The sequence below is a fragment of the Tupaia chinensis genome, unplaced genomic scaffold, assembly GCF_000334495.1.
Source record: "Tupaia chinensis unplaced genomic scaffold, TupChi_1.0 Scaffold143921_1, whole genome shotgun sequence".
Lineage (NCBI taxonomy): Eukaryota > Metazoa > Chordata > Mammalia > Scandentia > Tupaiidae > Tupaia > Tupaia belangeri.
The window spans coordinates 167027-181478 of NW_006203772.1; the positions used below are offsets into that span (position 1 = coordinate 167027).

A 14452-nucleotide genomic window follows, 5' to 3' on the forward strand; every position below is an offset into this window, starting at 1 on the left:
GGCTTGCGGTCTCTCCTACAGAGGCAGGTTAAACGATTAACAGCTCCCCTTGAAGTACGGAAGTGGTGTCTCGGAAATGAAGCCACATGACGGAGCCAGGCAACAGGAAGTGGCATGCCCTGAGGAAGATGGCTCTGTTGGATTCGGAGCCCCAGCTGATCCCCACTGGTCACAGGGACACCGTCGCATGGGAGAGACTGAGCTCAGGGTAGGAGAGAAAAGCTAAAGCCCGAGGATCAATGGCCTGGCTTTTCCGCTTACTGTGTGTGTGACTTCGAAACACTTAACTTAAGTTACATGCCCCTGTCTTTTTCCATCTATGAATGGGAGCAGTAGTATTACCTCCCGGAGCAGCTAAACGCAATTTAAAAATGCACTTTAGGGGGGCCAGACAACGGTGTAGAGGGAAACCTGAGGCTCTGCAGGGCTGACCTACATGAGGAGGTTTGTAGGAGACCTCCTGAGTACACCAGGCACTCGTGACCATAATCGGAGCTGGGTAAGCCTTGCGGTGGGTCATGATGTCAAGACCCTGCTGAGGACTCTGTCTTTCTACTTCCCTCTCCGCCTCTCTCTGTCTCTCTCACTCAGGGAGGAGCTAAATAAATAAATAGGGCTGGCCCAGTGGTCTGGTGGCTAAAGGACAGAATCCCACATGGCCGACCCCACGTTTTCCATGCAGGACCCGGCGGCTTGCAAAGCATGCTGCACAGGTGCATCTGTGTGCCCTAAATCCTGATGGAGGAAAAGGGATTTAAAGCACGACCATGCCCCGTTGGGGGAGTACTTTCCCCCTTCCCTCTCTGTGTCTCTCCACCTCACTCTGGCAAGGGCATGCACCCTCTGACAATTGAAAATAAATAAGTAAATAAATAAATAAAAATTAATAATTAAAACTTAAAAAAAATAAAGAAAAAAAACGTTCAAAACACAGGCCTGGCACAAAGGAGTCCTCATGACAGTTTTGTAGAGTTTTCTTCTTGAATCAGCAGAACAGCTATCTGCCCAGCCCCCCTCATTGCATTCAGCTGAGGGGTCGCCAGGGTCCAGAGGGGCTGGCCTGCCCTTAGCCCAAGGGGAGGGTAAGAACTGGCCGTTCAATCGCTGCAGGTAAAGAAGTGGGTAAGAAAACACCAGCGTTAGCAGAATCCAGCTTGGGGAGGAGGGGGTGAGTGGCCGGTTGAGGTTCAAGGTGGCTCCAGCCCTGGGGCCGACGAGTTCATGTCCGGGTGAGAAGTGGTGGAAGTTTAGTGGAAGAGAGCTTTGGTGCAGACGACTTAGCCCTGTCCCTTCACCCTGGGGGGACTGCCGCTGCCTGGGCTGCATGCTGCCCGACTCCAGGGGAACCCTCTTGTGTCACTCTCGGAGTTACGCAATCCAGGTGCCTTACTACACGAGTTCCTGCCCTGGCTCTGCCACTCCCAGTCTTGCAGCCTTGAACAAACCACCCACCCTCTGAGCAGTCTGGAGGGCAGGACCACCACACCCACCTGGACGGCTATTGTATTCACACATGACCACAAGAATGACAGCACCGAGCTCCTAAGAGTTGCTCAATGAAAGCAGTTTGCTCTCTCTCCGGAACACCTCCCTCCACCCCGTACCCTTCCCAAGCGTCAGGGTCCTAAGGGGTGAGCTACTAAAGGGTGAGGCAGCCTGTACCTTGGTGGAGAGATGGAGATGGCTAGGGCGATTTGGACATAGGCGGCAGGTCCCCAGTCCTATTGTCCAGCTCACCCTAGCTTACGGCCCCTTCAGCAAGCAGAGTGGGCAGGTGCGTGACTCCTGGAGAGACCCGGATGTTGCTTCCCCTTCCCTTGAGGTCCCTCCTGGCTAATGATTCCCCAGCTCTGGGAGAGGCTCCGTCAAGCAGGTGGACCTCTGACATCTGGAGCCGACTGTCTGGCTTCCACTCCTGCCCCAGATGCCCTCCCAGGCCTGAGGTCAGGCTCCTCAGGACGTGGGGATCTTATGGGGGAAAGGGGGCTCTGGTATCAAAGGCTTGCAGGTCTGTGGCTCGGGGTTGGCCCATAATTCCCTGTACTACAGGAGCGAGGGGGACCTTTCATACGGTCTTTCCGCGTGAGTGGTGCTGCTTGTGTGAGGCAGTGGCCCTGCTAAAATCGCTAGGAAAGACCAGCCAGTAACGTGGTGGTGAAAGTGGACGGATCCTACCTGGTCAACTGTGTGGTTCAAGTCCCCGACACAGCGGCTTAAATGTGCTGAGCATGCAGGTGTGTGTGTGTGTCCCCAAAACTCCAAAAGGAGGGAGACGTAGAGAAGACATTGCAGTGGTGTGACCGTTCCCTGTGGGAGGTGCTTTCTCACCCGACTCCAAGCAAACACACCCTCTGGCAAAACAAAAAATAAAAATAAAAATAAAAAAGAACTGCCAGGAAAAACCCCTTCCATTGTGCCCCAAATTTCCCAGTGATTAATTCACTCAGACAAGATTTGATTTGAAGCCTGCTGGGTCCTGAGCTCCAAGGAGCCAGATGCCACAAAACGGACTCTGTGCAGCGGAGCCCACTCCTTGCAGAGAGAACCCCAAAGGGTAACACAGATGACACCGTGTCACAGGCTGTGGTCAGAGCAGGGGAGGCCAGTGTGCAGGCAGGGGTCCTTCCTCTGGCAGCCTCCATCTTCTCTCAGGATCGTCACCTGAGCCCCCTGCAGTCCCCTCAGGATAGGGCCTGGTAGCTGACTGGACTATAGTGTTCGGACTCCCCAAATCAAAGACAAGCTGGCGAGAGCTTTGCTCTGTTTTTATTTCCATGTTGAAATGGGACCTCAGGCTTGGGGATCAACGGCCACGGTTTTACCCGCTCTCCCCACACTGTTACCAATGGCCTGGCTGCTCGGGAGGGCAGGAGGTGACTTGATGCTGGGACACAGACCTGCCCCCTCCACCTGCTCTGAAGCACCCCTCCCGCCCACAGGAAGCCTACTGTGCCTACGCCATCATCCTCATGGCGCTCTACTGGTGCACCGAAGCTCTGCCCCTGGCCGTCACTGCCCTCTTCCCCCTCATCCTGTTCCCCATGATGGGCATTATGGACGCCTCTGAGGTAAGCCCCCACTCATAGGAGGAAGGCCTCTTGGCGGGGAGGGAGGTCTTCCCTGCGACTCTGGTGACCAAGACTCCTCATCGTAGGCAGAGCCCGTGGAAGAGGGGTCCCCTCGGCCACTGCGTGAGCGCTGAGGGAGAGTCGGCTGGAAGATGACGGGGAGCAGGGGGCAGTCCCAGTGTGGCTGGTATTGGTAGTTAATTCCAAGTGGGAAGGACTGGATTAAGGCCAGGGAGGGCAAGACCTGGCAGCTCAGGTGGACAGCCTTGAAAGCCAGCCAAAGAGTAACATATTTCTGGTTTAGTGGCTCTCAAACTTCAATGAGCATTGGATAATAACCTTGAGGCTGGGGCCAGCAAATGGTAAAGCGGTTGTGTCATTGGACTCCCATATGGTCAACCTCAGTTCAAGTCCCAGACCCAGTGACTTGAAACTCACACCATGCATGTGCGCGTGTGCGCCCAAGATCGTAGGAAGAGAACGGAGGAGAAGGGATTGTTGTGTGGTCTTCCCCCCAGGGCATGATTTTCACTTTCCCTCTCACTGTCTCTCTCTCTGGTGAGTGTGCATGCCCTAAAGCAAAAACTTCTACAAAGAAATAAATAAACCTTGGGTCTGGGCGCACCCCCAAGATTCTGGTTCAGTAGCTCTGGGATGGGGCAAGCATTTCCCTTCTGGAAGTCCCAGGTGATGGGGATGATGTTGGCCCCGGGACCACATTTTGAGAACTGCCACTCTAGTTTCTAGAAAGGGCACTAAATTACCCGGTTCATGGCTTGAAACGCAAATGGTCAGGCTAGATCCTCTCCTAAATATGCCGAGGGGAGAGAGTGTGTTTGGCAAGCAGGGAGCCTGGCTGATACTGAATGGCAGTTACTCCAGAGAACATTTCCGGGAGGCTCCAAGAGCCCAGAGGAGTGCCAGCTGGGGAAGGTCAGCGACACCCCCCTATAAGCCCAGGTCTCCCTGCCAGGTTTGCATCGAGTATCTCAAGGACTCCAACATCCTGTTCATCGGAGGGCTGCTGATGGCCATCTCCGTGGAGCACTGGAACCTGCACAAGCGCATCGCCCTCCGCGTGCTCCTCATTGTTGGGGTGCGGCCTGCCCTGTGAGTCCCCCGAGCTAGCTGGGAGAGCCTGGGGTGGGGTGGCGTTCTGGCTTCCAGTCCTGAAGGGAAGCTGGGATGGCAGTGTGTCTGTCCGTGTGTCTTCAGGCTGATCCTGGGCTTCATGCTGGTCACAGCCTTCCTGTCCATGTGGATCAGCAACACGGCCACCACGGCCATGATGGTGCCCATTGCACACGCGGTCCTGGAACAGCTGCACGGCAGTCAGGAGGGCAAGGATGTCGAGGAGGGCAGCGACAACCCCACCTTTGAGCTGCAGGAACCAAGTCCCCAGAAGGAGGAGACCAAGCTTGGTGAGAAAGGCGGCCAGGCCCTGCCCCAGCCCTTCGGTTCTCAGTGAGGATCGGCGGGGACATGCACCTCCAGGGATGGTCATCTTTGAGAGAAGAGGAAAGGACTGCAGTGACCAGCTCGTTCTGGCTTGTCTAGGACTTTTCCACATTTCACATGCCAAGTCCTGTGTGCTGGGAATCCCCTTGGTCCCAGGAAAACCAAGATGCTTGGTCCCCCTGGCAAAAAGAGACCTGGAGGGCTGGCCACGTGGCCCAGTGGTTTAAGGGAGCCAGATCCCACATGGCCGACCGCAGTCGGAGTCCACACCCCAATGACCCGAGATCAACTGGGCACATGTGTGTGTGTGCCTCAGATTCCAAAAGGATGGAGAAACAGAGGAGATGGAGTTACAGTGTGATCGCACCCCATTGGAGGGTGCTTTCCCTCTCTCTCTCTCCTCTCTCTCTGTCTCTGTCTCTTTCTCTGGTGAGCACGTGCACCCTCTGGATAAAAAGAGAAGAGAGTTGGAGTCTGGCTTCAATCTGCCTATCTAGTTTGGATGGTCCTCTTCCTTTCTCAATGTCTTAGTTTCCCTCTATCAAGAGAATTTGTCTGAGCCTTCAGGGAACATGGCCCCACTCAGACCTAGAGACAGATTTCATCCCCCCTCAGCTCAGGCCCAGCTTTCCCTGACGAGGCACCCTGGGGGCTGTGGAGCCCTGGCCGTGCTCCCCAGAGCTGGTCTGTGCCTGCGCCTAACTGCACTCTCCCTGGTTCCCAGATAACAGGAAGGTCGCACCAGTCCCACCTGCCTCAAAGGCCAAGCAGAACCAGGAGCAAATCCGCTTCACCCAGGGCATGAGCCTGTGCGTGTGCTACGCGGCCAGCATCGGGGGCATCGCCACACTGACTGGCACCTCGCCCAACCTGGTGCTGCAGGGCCAGGTCAACTCGTGAGTGGTAGAGGGGTGGGATCATGGGGTGGGGACTGAGCTCTTACTGGGGGGAGAATGGGGCTGCGGGGTACGGGGCAATGTCGCACAGCAGCCCATGTACCCCTTCAGGCTCTTCCCCGAGAACAACAACGTGGTGAACTTTGCTTCGTGGTTCGGCTTTGCCTTTCCTACTATGGTCATCTTGCTGCTGCTGGCCTGGCTGTGGCTGCAGATCCTCTTCCTGGGCTTCAAGTAAGTGGCAACATGAGTGAGAGAAGCCAGGTCCCTGCCCTGCCCTGACCTTGGGAGCGTCCAGTTGGGTCCGGTGAGAAGGCTTCTCCATCCCAAGGCACCCTCTGTGCACTTGGCCTCCCATGGGAGGGAAGTACGAGGTGGAGGGTATTAGCCTGTTAAGCCGATGAGCGAACTGAGGTCTGAGGAGTGGCACGCATGTGATATGTCGGTATGGAGTCAAAAGCAGATCTCCTTGAGCCAGCAGGTGTCATGGTGGTTGAGGCACTGGACTCCCACATGACCAACCATGGTTCAAGTCCTAGGCCCGGCAACTTGAAAATCATGCTGGACACATATGTGTATGCCCAGGGTCCCAAAAAAGAGAATGGAGGAGAAGGCATTATGGCGTGGCCATCCCACCTGGGGGGTGATTTCCCACTTTCCTTCTCTCTGTCTCTCTCCAGGGAGCACATACACCCTATGGCAAAACCTTACAAAAAAAAAAAGAAGAAGCCAGGTCTCCTGATACCCAGGCCTCTTCCCATAATGTTCTACAGTCCTTTGATAAGTGTTTAACAAGCACAGGCCATTACAGAAGCGTTTGTTGTGTTCCTACCCTGTGCTAGGCACTGTCCCTGTCCTCATAGCCCACCCACTTGTGCTGATATGGTGGGGGCCATGACAGAGGGAAGCCCAAGTGCTATGGGAGCGCAGAGGATGGAGTGCCTAGTGCAGCACAGGTAGCTGGATTCCAGAAGACCCCTGGAGGAGATAACACCTGAGCCGAATCTGCAGGACTAGAAGTCAGCCAGGTAGAGGATGGGATAGAAGCATTCCAGACAGCAGGAACAGCTTGCACAAAGCACAGAGGCACGAAAGAACATGATGTGTTTGGGGGAACTCTGTTCTGTAGGGTTGAAGACAAAGAGTAAAAATGAGTATCAGGGTCCAGCAGTTGGCATAGTGGCTATGTCGCTGAACTCCCATGTAGCCAACCGCAGTTCGAGTCCCGGACCCGGTGGCTTAAACTCACGCTGGGCACATGTGCGTGCATGCCCAAGATCCTGAGACGGGAATGGAGGAGAAGGGATTGCGGATGGCCATCCCCCCCGGGGGGTGATTTCTCACTTTCTATCTCTCTGTCTTTCTCTGTCTTTCTGGTGAGCGCACGTGCCCTCTAGCAAAAACCTCTCCAAAAAAAAAAAAAGAAAAAAATGAGTATCAGGACAGGAAGCTGGAGAAGTAGAAAGGGGAAATTTATGGAGGTGCTTGTGAACCACATAAAGAGTTTGGACCTTGTCCTTGAGGCCAAGAGCAATAAATACCTTTCATTCTTATTTCCAACTCTGGATTACTGGTATACTGGTAGTCACTGTTTGGAGGTCTGAATTGAAAACCATGGAAGATCCTGCTAATTAAGACCCAGTTAGAAACAAGTCTGTCATTGATTAGTGATGTCTGCCATGCACACAGGATAAGAACTATGGTATGAGTGTTACTATGGTATGAGTTGTTATTGGTCCTTTCTGCCCAGGCAGTGGGTACCATTGAAAGTTTTCTTTTTAAAATATTTATTTTATTTTATTTATTATTATTATTTTTTAATTTGACCAGAGAGAGAAAGAGAGAGAGGGAAAGTGAGAAGGTTGCCAGGTCCAAGACTCAAACTGTGGTCAGTCCTGTGAGAGTCCAGTGCCTTAATTATCATGCCACCTGCTGGCCCCACCACTGAAAGTGTTTTAGCATTGTCGTACTTCGGAAAAATCACTTGGGCAGATGCAGTGAGACTGGATTAAGGCTGGGTCCTGGTACCAGGCGAGGTCGTAGTCAAAGAGATCAGCACAATGCCAGGCATCACAGGGGAGTCAAAGATGTGTGAAGCATGGTCTTTGCCCTCGAGGAACTCAGTCCAGCAGGGAAGTTGAGATTTACCCAAGTGAGAAAAGTTAAATGTCAACGTGAGTTAAGTAATCAGCAGAAGGAAGTGCGGCAAAGCCTCCCGAGCCTCTGAGGATAATGCAAGTAGGTCTCAAGCCGGTAGGGGTACCCCGAAACAGCTGGAGAGGGAAAGGAGGGTGTCCTGAAGGACTGTTGGAGAGGGGGAACAGTGGGTCAGGGCCAGAGGAGGTGTGGTCTGTGCCATAGGGCCTCCTCGCCCTGGGCAAGAGAAGACTCAGCCCAGGAGAACCCTTGGGGCAGGCACGGCAATGCCCAGCCTGGGGAAACCAGCCCTCCCTGCTGAGCACAGACCATGGCCCCTCAAAGGAAAGTCTTCCACTCTCCTCCAGAACTCTGGGCAGGCCCAGGGCCTGCGTGGAGGGCAGGTCCTGAGAAGACTCTGCAGGCTTCTGTCTTCACCTCATGGGCACACAGGGTTCCCTGCCTGTCACAAGCCCCTCAGGAGCCACTCCTGCCCCTCCACTTGCAGCTTCCGGAAGAACTTCGGCTTTGGGGAACAGGTGCAGGAGCGAAAGCAGGCAGCCTACCAGGTCATCCAGACGGAGCACAAGCTGCTAGGCCCCATGACCTTTGCAGAAAAGGCTGTCTCTGTCCTCTTTGTTATCTTGGTACTGCTCTGGTTCACCCGGGAGCCAGGTTTTTTCGTTGGCTGGGGCAACCTGGCTTTTTCCAATGCTAAAGGGGAAAGGTGAGAACTGCTGGGGAGAGGGAGGGCAGGCCCCCCTGGGGTTCATGTGTTGGGGAGGAGGGAAGCGAGCAGCGGGACCCTCAGTGCAGAACAGGAGGTGACTCCTGGGGATGGGGGAGGGGCAGGGAGCCATCAGCTGTGATGGGGGAGGAGCTCCTCACTACCATCTGCTCACCCTGCAGCCCTGACCAGCCTTCCCTGTCCCCCCCCCCCACAGCATGGTGTCCGATGGCACCGTGGCCATGTTCATTGGCATAATTCTATTCATCGTGCCCTCCAAGATCCCAGGACTGACCCAGGACCCAGGTAAGCACCTGGACTGGGCCAGGGAAGGGTCTCCAGAGAGCCCTGCCGTCGGACATGTACTGTCCCCTTGGACACACTTAGCAGGAGTAGACAAAGCCCAGAGAGACTGAGGTGACTTGCCAAAGGCCCAGGAACTCAGACCAAGCTGGGATGTGGCAGGACTGAGCACCCCCATCCCGCATGTACTGAGCTCCATCAGAGACCCACGCGAAGGCGGGAAGGCCCGTTCGCTCCTGGTAACTCGTCCTTCTCTGCTTGGGGAGTAGAAAAACCCGGAAAGCTGAAGGCCCCTCCTGCTCTCCTCAACTGGAAGATAGTGCACCAGAAGATGCCCTGGAATATCGTGTTTTTGCTGGGTGGTGGCTTCGCCCTAGCCAAGGGCAGTGAGGTGAGACCCCTCCCCCCAGCCCACTCTCCAACCTGATGGAGGGAGACCCTGTGGCAGGGAGAGAGCGCGTCCTGGTCTACCACACAGGGGGAAGAGCCTATCCCCTCTTAGGATCCCCATGGCAGGCAGAGCCTTTGCGGGTTAGCCTCCCATCAGAGGCAGGAGGAAGAAACAAGCCCTAAAGACAGACCTCACCCCAGCTGGATTCTCAAAGCCAAAGGAAAGGCAGGTTCCTCTGGTGGCCGGGGCCTGCACTGCCTACTAATCCCACTCCCCCCAGCCCCTAGCTCCCTGCCAGACAGAATGCATTACTTTTTGTTGGTTTATTTTTGACAGAGAGAGATTTTTGCTATGGGGCATATGTGCTCGCAAGAGAGAAACAGATAGAAAGCGAGAAATCACCCCTCAGTGGGGATGGCCAGACCACAATCCCTTCTCCTCCCATTCTCCTTCAGCGCCTCTCTCTCCAGCATTGGGTTGACATTGGCCACCTGATGCAGCCACCAGGGGGCGCCATAATTACACAGACTTGGGCCTAGAGCATCTTTCTCCAGAGCCTCCATCCAAAAGAAGGAAATTCCTAAAACTGCACCCCTGGACCTCAGTGTTCTGGTTGAGTTCCCTCCCTTCTCTTATTATTATTATTATTATTATTATTATTATTTGCTACAGAGCTTGCCTGGGGTGGGGGCAGTGGAGAGAAAGTAAGAAAGCACCTTCCGGGACCAGCAATTAGCGTAATGGCTATGTCACTGGACTCCCATGTAGTCAATCGCGGTTCGAGTTCTGGATCTGGTGGCTTAAACTCACTCCAGGCACGTATGCGTGCATGCCCAAGATCCCAAAAGGAGAATGGAAGAGAAGGGATTATGGTGTGACCATTCCCACTGGGGGTTGATTTCTCACTTTCTGTCTCTCTGTCTCTTTCTATCTGTATGGCGAGCACATGTGCCCTATGGCAAAAAAACTCTCAAAAAAGAAAAAGATTAAAAAAAGAAAAAGAAAGTACCCCTCCACCATGCCACAATCCCCTCTCCTCTACTCTCTCAGGATTTGGGGCACACACACACAGCCACCCAGCATTGTTTTCAAGCCTTCAGGTCTGGGACTCGAACCATGCAGCCAACCATGTGAGATCCAGCCACTTTAACCACCACGCCCCCAGCTGGCCCTCTAGTTGAGCTTTTTCACTGCACTTTTTTATTCCACAGGAGGCAGCTGCCCTGGGTTGGGGGTTGGTGCAGGGGTTGACCATCCAAGTGCCGCAGTAGGTGCTGGCAGCACCAAACAAGACCACGTCCCAGCTCCCCATGCCCGAGTGCAGCAGTGGGGCTTATGGCCCAGCACTGCGGACGTGGGTTGGCCAGACCTCAGAGTTCTTCTGATTCTGGACTGCGCCTCCTCCCATCAGCCTCCTCCCAGCCTCTATGAGGGCTGGAGAAGGCAGAGAGCGGTTAAGGCAGTCCAGAACTTCTGAGAGAGGTCAGGAAGGCAAGAGTAAATGAGGTCAAAGGTTTCACTCCCACCAAAGCCCAGGTTTCCCTAAAAGGGCTTCTGACCCCTCTTGCAGCTTCTCACCTGACCCATCTCCCATACCCAGCTGTTCGTCACGAGCCAGAGAGGGTCCCTGGGCTGTAGTGGGTCTTGTCTTTTGTTTGGAGCTCGCTGACTCTGAGGACTAGGCAGGCAGCGGAAGCAGGACCCTCCCAGAGCCTGAGCGCAGGACTCTGGGGCCTCCAGCAGCCCACCTCTCTTACCACCCCTGCCCACAGCAATCAGGCCTGTCGGCGTGGCTGGGGAACAAGCTGACCCCGCTGGAGCAAGTGCCTGCTCCTGCCATCGCCTTCATCCTCTGCCTCCTGGTCGCCACCTTCACCGAGTGCACCAGCAACGTGGCCACTACCACACTCTTCTTGCCCATCTTGGCCTCCATGGTAAGCTGGCCCTGCAGAAGCACCTCCTCCAGGCACCCCTCCTACCTGCCCCCACCAGGGGTTCTGCATGCTGAGTGGAGTGACCTGTCTTCACACCTCCTCTCCTTTCTGGGAGAGGACCCCTGAGCCTCCACCTCTCTCTAGGCCTTGAGCTACCCTGGCCCCTGACACACCCCATCCCTGGTGATGTCACCCCTTGGGTATCCTGACAGGGCTGGCTGTGGCCTCACCCACCTCTCCACCCCAGCCCCTGCTCTGGTCATTCCTTAGGACATGAAATTGCTCCCTGGAGCGTCCCCAGCCCCTTCCTCCTCAGGCGTGTCCCCGCAGCCTTTGATGACACTCTGGAGCCCCTTTGAGATCCGTTTTATGGGCCACTCCCCTCCCCACACCCCACAGGGCAGGGCGGCACACTCATCCCCTCCAAGGAGGTCAAGGGGCCTTCCCCAGGTCACCGTCAGGAGCGGTGGGTTCACGACCAGAGCGTGTGTTGGGGGCAGGGATTTTGCTCAAGAAGGGAAACAGCCGGACTGGGAGCCCCATCACTGCCCTGTCCCCCTCCAGGCGCAGGCCATCTGCCTCCACCCTCTCTACGTCATGCTCCCCTGCACTCTGGCCGCCTCCCTGGCCTTCATGCTGCCTGTGGCCACCCCACCCAATGCCATCGTCTTCTCTTTCGGGGGCCTCAAAGTGACGGACATGGTGAGTGGCAGGGAGGCCTCGGCTCTGCCCTGCTCTGCCTTTCCAGCCTGTGGGTCGCAGAGTCACTTTAAGCCACTGCAGTTCTCAGGGTGGGAGAGCTGGCCCCTCCTGGGGTGAGGGCACAGCAAAGGAGGTTGGGACGAGGGCCCAGGGCCACTTGAGGAGGAGGGAAGGTGTCGAGGAACATGGGGATTGCTCCAGGGTGCCAGGCTGCCCCTCTCGGGAAGATGGACCCAGGGAGAGCAAGGCGTGGGGCTCTGGACGCTCGCGAGGAGCCTCCCTTGTCCCTGTCAGCACTGGGAGTGCAGCAAGGGGCAGGCGAGGCCAACGGCAGGGCGTCCAGGGAGAGTTTTGCTCCTGAGCACCCCTGCACACCCGAGGGAGGGGTGCCGGCCCCACTCAGCACCTGCTGTCCTCACCCCAGGCCCGGGCGGGATTCCTGCTCAACATCATCGGGGTGCTGGTCATCACGCTGGCCATCAACAGCTGGAGCTTCCCCATCTTCGGCCTGCACACCTTCCCCTCCTGGGCCCACACCAACACCACCCAGTGCCTGTCCAGCCAGGTCAACTCCACCGGGCCTCGCCCCTAGGCCCAGCTACAACTGGGCCCCTCCTAGGGAGACCCACCCAGTTCCCACTCCTCAGAGCTGGAGGGGACACACCAAGCTCCATGCGTGCCCTGGGCCAAATGGAGAGAAAGGCACTTGTGCACACGGTCTCGTGAGTGTGCAGGGACGGTGCCTGCGCTCAGTATCTCCTGTACGCTGCGGGAAATGGGTGTGTACATATGTATGCATGTGTGTGTGATGCGAGGATGCCTGGAGGGTGCGTGCACGGGATCCTCCATGTAGATGCTTGACGGTGCACACGCGTGCACTCACAGGCAAGACCACGCGCCCTCTCTGGTACCCAGGTTTTCATTTTCCCAGCTTAGGGACCAGCCCCCGTTGCACTGTATTTATTGAAACTCAGGGTTGGGGTGGCCCAAGAGGAGGGCCTACTGGTGGTTGCTATGGAAACAGCCTCTGGGCCTGACCCAGCACAGGAACCCCCTTACCCCCACCCCTGCCATTCAGGGTTTGCCATTTGGGGGGTTGGGAGAGGGTTCAAATATTAAGCACATTAAAGTGTTTTTCAGTAGAGTCGGGTGTTTTTCCCGGCACTCCAGGGCTGCTGCGATGTGGCTCAGGTCCTGGGTTGGGGAGCACAGTGGAACGGGGCCTGGCCTCTGCCCTGTGGGGCCACCCCCTGGCACCTGTCCCACCCAAGGGAGAAGGTAATGGCCGGGCACCCCTGCCAAGGCCGATCCGAGTGGGCGCAGCCACCCAGGCAAGCAGCCCTGACATCACCGGCCGGCTAATTGGGAGCTGCCAGTCCCTGCGTGCCTTTGGGAAAACCGGCCTCCCCGTTCCCAGAGCACTCCCTGGGCATTTACATAAAACCCTCTGCCCCTGCCAATCCCTCAGCAGACCCTTCCTCCAGCTGGAAAAACCGGTCCCAGCAGGCCAGGGGAGGCAGGCTGACCCATGCTGGGTGCCCAGAAAGATGGCCCCTCACCCTAAATGGCAGCCTGCCACGGGAAGGGGGCCCTGAGACTCACAGGAATAGGCTCAGACTGGCAAGCCCCCCCCCCCCGTCCGGGCGGCCCGAGAGGCTGGGTCCGGGCGACCAGTGAGGCTGGCTCCACCTCTCGCCCCCTCTCCTGCACCCCACCTCCTGGCCTCATAGGCTCCAGAGCTTTCACTCCTGGGAAAGGACGGTGGGTGGAGAAGGTCAACACCACCCATTCATTTTGGAGGCTCAACACCCTTTCCTGCCTGGAAGGTCATCTTTATGTCTACCTCAAGTCTCTCGTGCTGTGGCGGTGGCGGTGGCGTAGAAGCCTCGAGTTGATCCGGTATAAGTTTCCTGGAGTCTCATCAGTCCCAATGGGCGGGAGAGGGAAGAGCAGTGGGCTGAGCTGTGAGGACAGAAAGAACTTAATTCTGGGCTCCCACCGCTGGGCTTTCACTCAGCCCTCCCAGAGCCGGGATCGTGAGGAGTGCAGAGGGGAGGGGGCTACTGCACGTGGGAGAACAGGGCTGTCCCCAGGGGACAGGGGATCCTGACAGGACATGCCAGCATCCTGGAGAGAGAAGTGTCAGGTGAGTGGCTCCGCCCCCTGCCCCCCCTTCCCTGGGGCTGGCATTCCTCACTCATGAAGCACAGCTGTAAATCACAGCTCCCACCTAGACCCACACCAGGACCCCTCTCCCAAAGCCCCAAGCGACAGTCCAACAGTCCCTCACCAGGAGCAGGGAGGCTCCAGAATGGTGGGCCTCCTGCAGTGACTTACCTAGCCGGCCTCCTAAGGAGCAGCCCCCGCCCCATCTGCAAGGAGAATCCTCTGCTATGACTTTCTTCTGAGCCCCGTTTGGGTATCTCAGGGCCAGTCCTGGGGGTGGGGTGCATCTCAGGGTACAGATGTCCCGTTCAGTGCTCTCGTGCCAAGTCCCACTAAGCTATGCTCAGAGAGGGCCAGGTGTGGACTGAGGTCACACAGCAGTCCCCGGGGTGAGGGTTGGGCTGGCCCTGCCTTCCCAGGGGAAGAAGTGGACACAAGGGAGTCTGAGGGATAGTTGCCCTCACTAGGCTGGGGGGCCAAGCCTCCCCCAGATACTCAGACACCACCCTCCTCAGCAGGCAGAGGGTGGATGAGAGGCAGGCAGCACCTGTCAGCCTAATCACCGTCATTAGCTGGGCAATAAAGCGGCACGGCCGGGCCAGCCTTTGAAAGAAGAGCCCGTCAGCCCGGGTCAGGCTTGTACAGGCAGGGGGGAGCGCAGGCCCCCCTGC

The 14452-nt window shown here is 56.6% G+C and overlaps 1 protein-coding gene across 1 annotated transcript in view; it reads left to right on the forward strand.

Annotated features, from left to right (window-relative positions):
- Positions 1-12757, forward strand: part of SLC13A2 (solute carrier family 13 member 2) — a 27135-nt gene extending 14378 nt beyond the window's left edge. Inside the window, exons 2-12 of the mRNA XM_006165440.1 lie at positions 2940-3068; positions 4042-4178; positions 4284-4489; positions 5251-5422; positions 5534-5656; positions 8067-8285; positions 8503-8591; positions 8858-8979; positions 10752-10913; positions 11478-11615; positions 12040-12757. Coding sequence (XP_006165502.1) covers positions 2940-3068; positions 4042-4178; positions 4284-4489; positions 5251-5422; positions 5534-5656; positions 8067-8285; positions 8503-8591; positions 8858-8979; positions 10752-10913; positions 11478-11615; positions 12040-12207 — 1665 coding nt within the window. The 3' untranslated portion in view covers positions 12208-12757. The remainder of the gene's footprint in view (positions 1-2939; positions 3069-4041; positions 4179-4283; positions 4490-5250; positions 5423-5533; positions 5657-8066; positions 8286-8502; positions 8592-8857; positions 8980-10751; positions 10914-11477; positions 11616-12039) is intronic.
- The last annotated feature ends 1695 nt before the right edge of the window (positions 12758-14452 follow it).